Genomic DNA, 12,958 nt, shown 5'->3' with positions numbered 1-12,958 from the left:
TGATTGATTTGGTACATAAAATGATGGAATATCCTGTAATCCTTACAAACCAAGTAATAGAAAAAGATTAGATGACTTACGGAGTGCTCACAATCTTTTAGGTGAAAAAGGGCAGGTTATAAAAGAGTAGCATGTATGATAGGATTACATTTTTTTAAAAACAAACAAAAACAAAGCCTAATGGCACTAGTGGTAAAGAACCCCTGCCAATGCAGGAGACATAATATGAAATGCAGGTCTGATCCCTGGGTCGAGATGATCCCCTGGAAGAGGGCATGGCAACCCACTGCAGTGTTCTTGCCTAGAGAATCCCTAGAGGACAGAGGAGCGTGGCAGACTACAGTCTATGAGGTCACAAAGAGTCAGACATGACTGAAGAGGCCTGAGCATGCACACAATATAATGTACATTGCATATTTCTTGAAAAAAAGGCCTCAAGGTATATATGTGTGTATTAATATGTAATTTCATATACATATACTGGTTTTTCCAGTAGTCATGTATGGATGTGAGAGTCGGACTATAAAGAGGGCTGAGCATAGAAGAATTGATGCTTTTGAACTGTGGTGTTGGAGAAGACTCTTGAGAGTCCCTTGGACTGCAAGGAGATCCAACCAGTCCATCCTAAAGGAGATCAGTCCTGGGTGTTCATTGGGGGGTCTGATGTTGAAGCTGAAACTCCAATACTTTGGCCATCTGATGCGAAGAGCTGACTCATTTGAAAAGACTCTGATGCTGGGAAAGACTGAAGGTAGGAGAAGGGGACGACAGAGGATGAGATGGTTGGATGGCATAACCGACTCAATGGACATGAGTTTGGGTAGGCTCTGGGAGTTGGTGTTGGACAGGAAGGCTTGGCGTGCTGCAGCTTATGGGGTCGCAAAGAGTCGGACACGACTGAGAGACTGAACTGAACTGAACATAAACGTATATGCCTATATTTGTAATATATCTGTAATTACATAAACATATAAATATTTCACAATTTTAGCACTAAAAGGGGCCTTATAGACTACCACATAGATAGACTTCCTAATTTTACATAAAAAGAAACAGTGACTGAAATCTTTTTTCACTAAGAAGGATTTGGGATATAATTCTATTCACTTTTATATCTGGTCAAACTGAAAAAGTGATTTACCAAGGTCCCAGTGCTATAAAGGTCGAAACAGAATGGACTACATAGAGTGGAAATCTGGGGGCAAGATGATGGGAGGAGCTTTTGATACCAACCTTTCCTAAAGTCCCCAAACCATCCTGAGAGGAGAATGACTCACAGGCAAAATTCAGGGTCAGTCAGTCAGAGGCACTTTTCAAGCCTTAATACAAGACTTTATTAAGCAGTCTTCAGTTCAGTTCAGTCACTCAGTCATGTCCGACTCTTTGAGACCCCATGAATCGCAGCACGCCAGGCCTCCCTGTCCATCACCAACTCCCGGAGTTCACTCAGACTCACGCCCATCGAGTCAGTGATGCCATCGAGCCATCTCATCCTCGGTCGTCCCCTTCTCCTCCTGCCCCCAATCCCTCCCAGCATCAGAGTCTTTACCAATGAGTCAACTCTTCGCATGAGGTGGCCAAAGTACTGGAGTTTCAGCTTCAGCATCATTCCCTCCAAAGAACACCCAGGACTGATCTCCTTCAGAATGGACTGGTTGGATCTCCTTGCAGTCCAAGGGACTCCCAAGAGTCTTCTCCAACACCACAGTTCAAAAGCATCAATTCTTCGGTGCTCAGCCTTCTTCACAGTCCAACTCTCACATCCATACATGACCACAGGAAAAACCATAGCCTTGACATTAAGCAGTCTTAGATAATATTTAATATTGAAGAACAATTATTTCTAGTATACATTTTTTGTAGTACTATTGTGGGAAAGAAATATATACTCCCCACGTTAATAGGACTATAAATTATATGGAAAGAGACTAACTGGACAACAGATGGTTCTGTTCTTGGTCCACAGGGGACAACAAGGTACTGAGGAGGGGAAAACAAAAGCAACATTTTTTGCCTCACAAACCTAATGACTGTGACCAAAATGTTTATATTTTTTCATAACGCTGCTAAGGAGCCTAATTCCTTCCTGCATGTTTTTCTATAGATAGTGCAACAACAGCTTGGTGGTAGAAACTGTTATAAATGTATGCCTGTGAGCAAACTCCACTAGCATTTGACAGGTAGGAAGGATTTAGCACAAGCTATTTAATGTGAAGAGAAGAAATCCCAGAATCATCTCAGTGCTAAAGTCTACACCTCCTTCTTTTCCACCAGAGAGTTCCAGCCCTCTCTGATTTTCGGTTGTTGTGCATCGATTCAGTTTTGGGAACATGTGCGTGCATTTCCTGGTTTACTCTAAGTGGTGGAAACTTAAAGGGAGAAATTGTAAACCTTACTTACCCCGACCTTTTGGGGTGACCTAAGAGGTTCTTTCTTGACAAGTTTAAGATAGAAAACTGCTGGAAGGATGAAGATCAGCATAGTGGCAGAAGAAGCCCCTGAGGAGAGACATGGGACAAGTCAGTCTTACTCAACAGGCAGAGATGAAAAGGCATACACTCAAAAGAAACCAAGTCTAAAACTACCCTTAGCAAAGCACGAAAAGCACTATAAGCTCACGGTTTATAGTTCAGTCACTTAGTCATGTCCAACTCTTTGTGACCCCAGGGACTGCAGCATGCCAGGCTTCCCTGTCCTTCACTATCTCCCAGAGTTTACTCAAACTCATGTCCATTGAATTAATGATGCCATCCAACCATCTCATCCTCTGTCACCCTCTTCTCCTGCCCTCAATCTTTCCCAACATCAGGGTCTTTTCCAATGAGTTGGCTCTTCGCATCAGATGGCCAAAGCATTAGCCAGTGGATGTTTTTTCAAAACAAAATATATTTATAAATAAAATTAAAATGCACCTAACATCATAGCTGCCTAGTAGATATACATTATACACAATAAACAACAAAAAGGCTGAGTGTTATAGATTTATAGGAAATTAGTCATATAAACACATACTAAGGAAGCTGAACTCCTCATACACCCTTCTGATCCACTTCTAACTTTTCATGTTGCTTACACCTGTGTTTTTATATTGTTTTATAAAATTTTATATTGTACTTAAAATGTAAGTAAACCCTCAAATCAGCAGAATGGAAAATTAAATATATTAATGGGTCACCCAGTTAATAGAAAAAATATGTTTACAAAGTCAATCTCCTCTTTCTCCAAAGATATCCTTTAATGCTCAGCTAATACTCACAGACCAGTTATGTAGAATCTACCTTCTTTCCTCCTTTTTTTTCTCTTGATGCAGAGTTAAGACCTCAGTCCAAACCCTGGGTTCACTCCAACATATGATTTGACTTCTATAGGGCTAAGTTGCATTGTTTGTCAGAAAAGGCAGCTAGATTAGATGACCTATAAGGTAGGTTTTAGCACCAACATTTTCTGGTCCTGTCCATCAAGTCCAATGTCACCTGGGAGGAAGGGATGGTGACCAACCGGAGCCCAGTTGGGCTACTAGGAATTCTAGGAGCCTGAGATGGACTGAGATCCTTGACCTCCCATCACTGGTTCCCTGCTCTCCATTTAAGAACAGCTCGAGTTGACTAAATAAAAGCCTTTTGGAAACTTACCTATGAAGCCAAAGATGTATTTTATAGTTGGCACAAGAATGACCAAAACATTATTAAGAGCAATAATTATGGCTGCAATCAGGAAATGCCTTATCCAGCTGAATGGTCTTTTGGGAAATAACAGTGTGGTCACTGATGTGCGAATCTGCAACAGGAAAGTTCAAAGGCAAGGTCAGTGTTGTTTTTTATTGAAAGTTCAGTTGCAATGTTACGTTAGTTTCAAGTACACGCAAATTGATTCTATTTTACATATTTATACATGTACATGCATATTACATATATTTATACTTATATTATACATATAATTATACATATTTATGTATGACTATATATATTCTCTTTCAGATTCTTTTCCATTATAGATTATTACAAGATATTGACTGCAGTTTCCTCCAATACACAGTATGTCCTTGTTAGTTATCTATTTTATATGCAGTAGTGTATATATGTTAATCCCAAACACCTAATGTATTTCCCCTCCCACTCCCACTATCACCTTTGGGTCTCTGCTTTGTTTTCATCTACTTTTTCAAATATTCTTATCCCTCTAAAGCATTTTCTTTGTTTTTCTTTACCCCCAGAAAAGATCTTGATGCTGATATTTTTTCCAAAAATGTAAACCATTGCGGTAAAGTACAGATAACATAAAATGTATCATCTTAACCATTTTAAAGACTCTAGTTCAGTGGTATCAGGTGCATTCATATTGTTGTGTAAGTTTGATGCTGATTTTTGATGTTTGGGAGGGAATCACTTTTCCTTGGCAATCTATCTTGTGCTCACTTTCTCAGTTTTCAGAATTTGTTTCTTGAAAACAATCTCAGTCAGAAAGAGACAAAAGAACAGATAAGATATATAATTCAGAGACACAGAAAAAGCCCCTGTTGATTTCTAATTATGTCTCATCAGCCCGGATTAAGTATGAAGGGCAAGCACTGAATTTATTTGCATATGATTGTGAGCAGAACTTTTATCAACCTGGCATCTCCTCAGTTCACACTTTATTTAACATTTTTACCACCTGGTATTTTAAGAAACATGATGCTTTTTGTGTTTACTTCTTCCCACCCCCCTGCCCCCCCGCCCCCTCGCCACCCCATCACCTCTCCCTCTCCCAGTATAGATTATAAATGCACAAAAGGCAGAGGACAAGACCTAACAATCTTAACATTCCTCAGAGTTTCTATCTTAGTGTCTCACATGCAGAAGGCACCAATAAATGTTGATGAATTGAACAGAACAAATCTTTCCCCTCCCTTCAGGATTCTTCTGAGATTTCAGTCCTATTGCAGCAGCTGAAATAAGTAGGTAAAGGGTCAGGGAGGCTCCAATTGTAGCATGAGCTCAAGTTACCCTGATGTAACTGGATGAAAAAATCCTTGTGGGTAGAGGGAGGGAGAGCCTTTTATGTTTGTACAGCTTGACAAAGTTGAAAATGTTCTTATCTTTGGAATCTTTTGGAAGACACTTTTGGACTTAGTGGAATTAGTTTATTGGCTTTGCAATAAATGAGCACTACAGTTAAGCTAGGACTTCTTATTCTTAGAAATGTGGAATTGATTTTCACTTTAAACTTTTGCTTCTGAAGTCTCTTAATAGTGCAAAGATTGGAATTCACTGAAAAGAGAGAAAAGTAAAATATATTTTGAAGCACACATACAAATAACAAAAACTTTGAGTTCAGTTGCCTCAGTGTCTAATGTAGCATTCTTTTCATGCCAGTCCACAAAAAATTAAAGCCATCTGTTTAGGTTTAAAAGGCAGTTTCATTTCCAGAATGGCAACTCTGCATAGTCTCTGGAAACAGTTTAAGAGTGAGTTTGTAACGGATTTTAAAAATTGGATGAGTGAAGATTACACAACTCTGAAAAGTAGACTGAGGAAACCAAAAGGTTTGACTTTGTTTTTCCCAATAGTTTATTAATTCTACATTATGTCTGACAATTAGTGCTTATTCAATGCTGTCCAAACTTAACACACTTAAAATAAGCTTTCTGTGGTTTTAAGGATTTATTTGTCTGAAAGTGATAAAGTTACAGCATAAACAAGTAGAATAAGGTTATTTTCAGGCAGGGGGTCACATGTTTGTGTTTTTTAGTCCTTTGTTGTAATAATGCCTTTAATTGTTTAAGCTAAGTTAGCAAGCCTGTATGTACTGGGTGTCTGAATGTAAATAAACACAGTTTCCTAAGATCTCATGGCTCTCAGAAACATTACAATTTGGCTTAATGATGTAAGAGTACAGAAAGTTTACAAGAATAATGGTTGAAATAAATGGTGAAAGCTTGTGCTTCAGAATGAACAAGGAATAACAAAATCCTAAAAGACCTGAAGGCGTATAGAGTTGCCCATGCATTCCTAAAATGGGCGACAGGGCAAAGAGGGAGATGGGAGATTGCTGGTGGTGGTAGATGGTGGAAAAAATAGAATGAAACTTGCTAGTCATTCCACATTGGAGAAGGAAATGGCAACCCACTCCAGTGTTCTTGCCTGGAGAATCCCAGGGACGGGCGAGCCTGGTGGGCTGCTGTCTCTGGGGTCGCACAGTCGGACACGACTGAAGCGACTTAGCAGCAGCAGCAGCAGTCATTCCACATAAGAACACTGCCTTGCAGGGTGAGCCTGGAATCTTGAGGTCCCCAGCAGCTCTATTTACCTATGTCAGGACAGAGGTGACTCTGGCTTATTACTGATTTATCTCAGTGTCCTTTTCTGTACTGACACAAACTGATAAGAACCTGGAAATGTGGGTCAGATACTGTGGGGACGAAAGGCCCCCCGAGCGATTCCAGACAAGTTCCATGCAGCTCTAGAGAAAACATTTCCAAATTTAATGTTCCGAACAAGAGCCTATTAGGAGGTACTGTGTGTTAATATGGGGGCTCAATGGGAAAGTCATAAATGCAGCGGCCAACTGGAAAGCGGCAGACTTCGTTCTCAACTCTAAAAAAAAAAATCCATTCTATTGCTTAGAAGTGAACCACACTTCACTTTGCAGGATTGTGTAGGACAAAGTGTGTAGGAAATACCGATGGTCACTGTGCTATTCCAGACACAGAAACATCTGCAATATTTCTATGTCTACATCCATATTCACTTCGAAATAGGAAATCTGAAGGCAATATAAGTGAAAAGAATGGTTTTACTAAAATAAAATGAAATAGAAGTAGCTAGAGGATCCGAGACATGATCTCTTTTTTCTTAAAGAGAAAAAGATGCAGAGTAGAATTTGAGTTTTTGTGTTTTTTCTGTTTTTCATGAAAATGTGTGCATTTTATGCATAAAGAGAAGCACAAGTTGAAAATGTCAATTCCATAATAGACAACCCAGCCCCATATCACCTTCTCCAGCTAAGAAAGAAAAAATGTTTTGCAGCTTGTGGAAAAACTAACCTTAATTCTCTTTATTTGTTCAATAAACACTTTGTGCCTTTTCTAAGAAGGAAAATGCTATCTGGAAAAAAGAAAGATAATAAATGGAGAGATAAAAGGAAAACCCAACCACAACTGACAACAAAACCCTTGTTATCTCTTCTTGGGCTCCTAAGAAAAATGATCAACATATTTGTTGAAAAATGGAGAATACCAAAAATACCTAAAACGGATAGATTTTAAGCCAGATTAAATCTAATCCATTTTAGGTTTTGCTTGTTTTATTATTTATGTGTGGGGATGCCAAAACAAAGTAAATAAACATATTGGTCAAGAGTTTCTTAATTCAAAGAAGCTCATCAGGAGAACCACGCTATTTGACTCAGCATGCGTCACGTGGAAAATTTTGGTTCAAAATTGGAAGAAACTAAGAAATGCAGCACAACCAATTTCTATCATTTTGGTTGAGAACTGACTAAAATGCAGCCTGAATGAATTTGACTGGGGCAAGGAGGCCAAACTCGCTTTTATGTCATCCATCAAAACATGGAGGCTTGGTTCAGGTAGCCAAGATGCTCACTCAAACTGTAGTTCATGGCAGATGTTGGCAAGGGAAGAGTCTATGTCTTTTTTGCTAGAAAAGGCAGTTCTTACAACTTAAGAAAAGGCAAGCTTCATTTGGAGATGGTCTTCCTTAGCAAACATGGTTGAGCTCATCCTATGCCATTCACTGTACATACCCCTAACCTCTAGGGGAAAATGTGGACAATTATATAGACCATTTCAATGTAATACTGTAAGGGTGAGGCAGATTTACAAACAAAATGTTTCATAACTGCTAATGTTGAATGAAAATACATATTGAAGGATAGCAGTTCGTTATGCTTTCTGAAATCTGGTTCTAATGATCAATTTTGGTTTTAATGGATGGGAAATGCTTCCAGACCACAACGGGAGATACATCTAATGGGAAATGTGTTGCCATTCTTGATGGACAGATTTGTGCCAGAGCTTTATCTGTTATACAGGGGAAGAATTTCTATGGTCAATCTGGATTGTTAATGTCAAACTGAAATGATCATCACCAAATGAAAGGCTAACTTCTACTTCCCATAATTATGACTGCAGCCATCAGTGTCATCTGTGAGTCATGTATTAGCTCAACTGTTACCAGCTAGCTGGGTAACCCAACCAAGTCCGTTAATCTCCTGAGACCTCGGCTTGAAAGCACCACATTTAGGGCTTATGAATAAAAAATAATGCAGAGGCATGTAACAGATTTCTTTTATAAAATGCTTTGATTCAACAATGATGTGAGTGCCCACTGCGTGCCAAAATTTAATCAGGAATATCTTTACACACAAAAAAGAAGGGTTCCAGATATTCTTTTCTTGGCGGATGTTGTTTGCTTGAAAATTTTACCCTATGGTACAGCTTCTGTGTACAGCTGTCTTCTCCCTTATACCTACAATGGGGCTGATTTTAGGCTAAAGCTGTGTGCATGATATTTGAAATACTTTCAGATAAATGAGAGACAAGACATTATTTAAAAGTAAACTCTTAGCTGCTGTTGTAATAAAGATCTGATTTCATGCACTCATGAAGAAGGAATGTGCCAACAAATATTTCAGCGCACAAGCTGCATTTAAAGTGACCGCAGTATCATTATATGACTAGCCCTCATCTGTTTGGCCCTGTATGGAACATTCTGTACAGGACAGTACTGACTACTGTGCTGCTAATTTTCCCCCTAAAATGAATGATAAATTCAGTGTTTATGAAAGGAGGGAGAGTTGGCAGGAAAGTGCAGACTTGTGTTTCTCCATAGGTAGTGGTTTTAACTTGTAATTCAAGTCTCCACAACCAGCCCTGCTCTATGATCCTGTAACAACTGACCCCAGTGATAAATGCCACGAAGGGACGGTCCCAATATCAGTCCGGCAAGAGGGTATGTATCAGTCTTAGAAGCATTAAAGAGATATATGATGGATCACATGACTACTTTTTTAAAGGAAATTTGGTTGTAGTGTGTCATTTACTTAACATGAATCTCCTTCTCATTCACCTTTTAGAAGGTAGCATAATAGCACTAGGAGGCAAAAAAAAATGAAGTATCTACAGAACTGTGGTAAAAATGCAATATAATCTGAAAGTGAATGTGGTTTTGGCTTTCAAACTTCAAAAGTTGTATGAATTACTACTCATTTCTACTAATCTATAAGAGAGAAGCTCAAGATCTGCTTTTTTAATTTTAGTTTAAAAATAAATTTCAATCTCAATAAAACCATAAAACAAATAAATACATAGAAATAAATTTGGTGATTTTTTTTTCCCTACATTTGAAAAGTACTTCAGTTCAGTTCAGTTCGGTCACTCATTCGTGTCCGACTCTTTGCGACCCCATAAATTGCAGCATGCCAGGCCTCCCTGTCCATCACCAACTCCCGGAGTTCACACAAACTCACGTTCATCGAGTCAGTGATGCCATCCAGCCATCTCATCCTCTGTCATCCCCTTCTCCTCCTGCCCCCAACCTCTCCCAGCATCAGAGTCTTTTTCAATGAGTCAGCTCTTTGCAGGAGTTGGCCAAAGTATTGGAGTTTCAGCTTCACCTTTAAAAATACTTGTTCTATGGAATTCCCTGGCAGTCCAATGATTGAGTCTCTGTGCTTTCACTGCCAAGAATATGGGCTTGATTCCTGGTCGATGAACTAAAATCTGCCAAGCTGGGTGGCTTGGCCAAAATATTTTTTAACTTTTAATAAGCAAATAAATAATAAAAACTAAAAATACTTGCTGTATCTACATAGTACATAGTCAGTAGGTTCAAAAGGCTATATAAAATATAATGTTCTCGGGAATTGCATTTTAATTGAATCCACATCAAGTCAGAGTATATGTACTAATCTATATAGTCAAGCAGGATTCTTTTATCAAACCCAGGTACTTACAGGGAATAGCACTATGGGCACAGTTAGTGTTACTGCCACAAGGACAGCCAGGCGCACCATGAGGAGAGGGGTGTCAAATGTGTACACTTTGCTGTAAGCATGAAGCAATTCATCTTCAACTTCTCCTGCAAAGAGGAAGTGGAGAATGAGTCCACTGGTGTAGTCAGATTGGCACTGCTCACCTATGACAACGTTTTATAGGAAGAACACAGTATAGTAGGAAGAACCCAGATCTGAGAATCCAGACACCTCTGCTTTTATCCTGTCTCACCTTATTAGTTGTGTGTGTGTGCTAAGTCACTTCAGTCGTGTCCAACTCTGTGTTCCAATGGACTGTAGCCCACCAGGCTCCTCTGTCCTTGGGATTCTCCAGGCAAGAATACTGGAGTGGGTTGCCATGCCCTTCTTCAGGGGATCTTCCCAACCCAGGGATCGAACCTGCCTCTGCTGCGTCTCCAGCACTGCAGGCGAATTCTTTACTGCTGAGCCACCTTGTGTGATCTTTGTTCAAATGAACAAAGGGTCCTGAAGCTTGTAAAATTGCAGATTTAATATAAAATTGCTAAGGCTCTTCTCTGGGTCATTGACATTGTGATAACTCTGCTTTACAGAAGCATCACAAAACAGGACAGGCTGAGGTCCTCTGGTTGAAAGGGATGAAAGGACTAAGCTTTATCAGACTGTCACTCACATCTTGCCATCTCCTTCCACTCCTGCCTACCTAGTGAGGCCTGACGCAGCTTCTCCAAACCCAGTATGGAAACCCTAGGACAAATGATCTCTAATACTTTTTCAAGCTCAACAGTTATGACCCCATCATGACTCTGATAGACATATTCTTGGACTTTGTCAAGTTTATGTTTGTCTCACTGAGTTGAGACTCATTAGACTAAGTAACTGCAAGGAAATCAAACCAGTCAATCCTAAAGGAAATCAGTCCTGAATCGTCATTGGAAAGACTGATGCTGAAGCTGAAACTCCAATACTTTGGCCACCTGATGCAAAGAACTGACTCATCGGAAAAGACCCTGATGCTGGGAATGAATGAAGGCAGGAAGAGAAGGGGATGACAGAGGATTAGGTGGCTGGATGGCATCACCAACTCGATGGACATGAATTTGAGCAAGCTCTGGTAGTTGGTGATAGACAGGGAAGCCTGGTGTGCTGCAGTCCATGGAGTCACAAAGAGTCGACACCACTGAGCAACTAAACTAAACTGAGACTAAGTAACAATGCAAAGATGAAGTAATGCCCTAAGATTAAGATGCTGCCCTTCTGGAAAACACAGTTCATTCAGGATTCCAGGCACCCATGATAAGGAAATACTTATAGAATCAGATGCACTCTGATTTTCCCACTCCTTACCTCAAAATCAAAGGAGGATAAAAATACTATCAATGACATTGTCCTGACTTTCATTAATTTACAACCAGCAGAGTTTATGCCCAATCTAAACCACAGCTTGGTTAAAAACCAAATATTAGTCAAAAAGAAAAAAACCCAAGTAAATGGTGCCCTCTCCAGCCTCTTCCTCCCCAACTTGTCTTGCAATCAATTTAATTTACTGAGTCAGTCAGAAAAAAATACAAAACTATAGAGAGTTTTATTTTAAAAATATGTGTAAGTTGATAACATTGATTAATATTAATGTTTGATTCCCTGAGATTCATCTCTAGGGCCATGCTTCAGGGAAGAGAAGAACAATCCTGCTCCTTTTGTGTCCACAGAGGAAATATTTTCAGCATAATCTAATGTGACCAGAATCACTTTGTTTTTTGATAGTATGTCCCCAGATTGAAAGGAATACTGTCATGTCCTGTTCACTTAGAAACCAGTCACTATAATAGAAAAGAATGAAATTAGCCAGAAAATTTGTCTAATGCTCCAGGCCTCCAGATCTGACTTGACTGGTAAACAAGAAGCAGGTTCTAACTCAAGGACTTTGTACTTTTTCTGCCATTTGCTTGTTAATTAGTTATTCTACCAAAAGAGCTTTACAACATATAGCTGAAATATCCTTTATCCCTTAAGAAAAGGAATTATGATTGAGAGTTTTTTTTTTTTAATATGAGGGAATTCACAAATGATTGTAAACTGTTAGGAAATCTAATTCAATTTTTCTTAAGTCATTTTCTTAGGTCAAATGAGGAGGCTAAAATAGCATGCTAATTGAGTATGTGCATCTATAGATCATGCTGTTTACTGAGAGTAATTAAAATAATTATACCTGCCAGGTTAATGATCTGTCCAACTAGGATTTGCACAAAGAGAATGACTTTGACAGAGTGACCTACCATAAAAGGTTAGATAACCAAAGAGGGCAGCAACCAGATACATGACGAGCATCCCTGTGATGGAGACATTCGACACTGTTTGCATCTTCCTCCGGGACCGACTAAAAAAGATAAAGGACATTGAGCTTTGATTTTCTGATCTGATGAAAATACTACTTTTTTGCAATTTAAAAGCTAAGAAAATAATATATGTCTGTGTTGTTCATTATAAAACCATATTTTTAGTGCAGAAACATCACTTATTTAAATTTGCCTTCAAGAATTATGGAGGATTTGCTTCCATTTTTCTTAAATGCTACCTCTTCAGTTTTAAAAATAACTATTTTCCTAGAAAAGGATCAGCTTATTTTATTTTGATAAGTATGCTTGTCTATTGCATGTTTGAGAGTGTAATTGACACAAGGGTCAAACTGGTTTCTAATGCAGAAAACCTTCATACTTCACAGTGAGATAGATTTGAGGGCAAGAATCCACAAGAATCAACAAAATACTCCTTCTAGGAGTCCAGACTACCTGAAAGCTTGATATTTTTACCTGGACAGCTTCTGGAAACCATTCTGGAGGCACCTGGCTGCTTAAACCATCATCAGGCCTCTAGGGTAATTGCTATCACTTCTCTTTCCGCTAAGATCAAGTGTAGATGAACTGCTACATAGGACTTTCCAAGTAAATCAAATGGAAGTGCTCTAAAAGTTTTTCAAGAAGTATAT

At 39.0% G+C, this 12,958-nt stretch overlaps 1 protein-coding gene across 2 annotated transcripts in view; it reads right to left on the bottom strand.

Moving 5' to 3' along the window:
• The window catches only part of SLC38A4 (solute carrier family 38 member 4), a 47,157-nt gene that overhangs the window by 3,212 nt on the left and 30,987 nt on the right, over nt 1–12,958 (bottom strand). For both annotated transcript variants that reach the window (XM_068971264.1, XM_068971263.1), the window contains exons 12-15: nt 12,249–12,349; nt 9,955–10,079; nt 3,633–3,777; nt 2,401–2,498 (exon numbers count right to left, since the gene is read on the bottom strand). In XM_068971264.1, the coding sequence (XP_068827365.1) occupies nt 2,401–2,498; nt 3,633–3,777; nt 9,955–10,079; nt 12,249–12,349 (469 nt within the window). The remainder of the gene's footprint in view (nt 1–2,400; nt 2,499–3,632; nt 3,778–9,954; nt 10,080–12,248; nt 12,350–12,958) is intronic.

The sequence above is a fragment of the Capricornis sumatraensis genome, chromosome 4, assembly GCF_032405125.1.
Source record: "Capricornis sumatraensis isolate serow.1 chromosome 4, serow.2, whole genome shotgun sequence".
In the NCBI taxonomy this organism is placed as follows: domain Eukaryota; kingdom Metazoa; phylum Chordata; class Mammalia; order Artiodactyla; family Bovidae; genus Capricornis; species Capricornis sumatraensis.
This window is presented reverse-complemented; position numbering and strand designations above follow the sequence as displayed.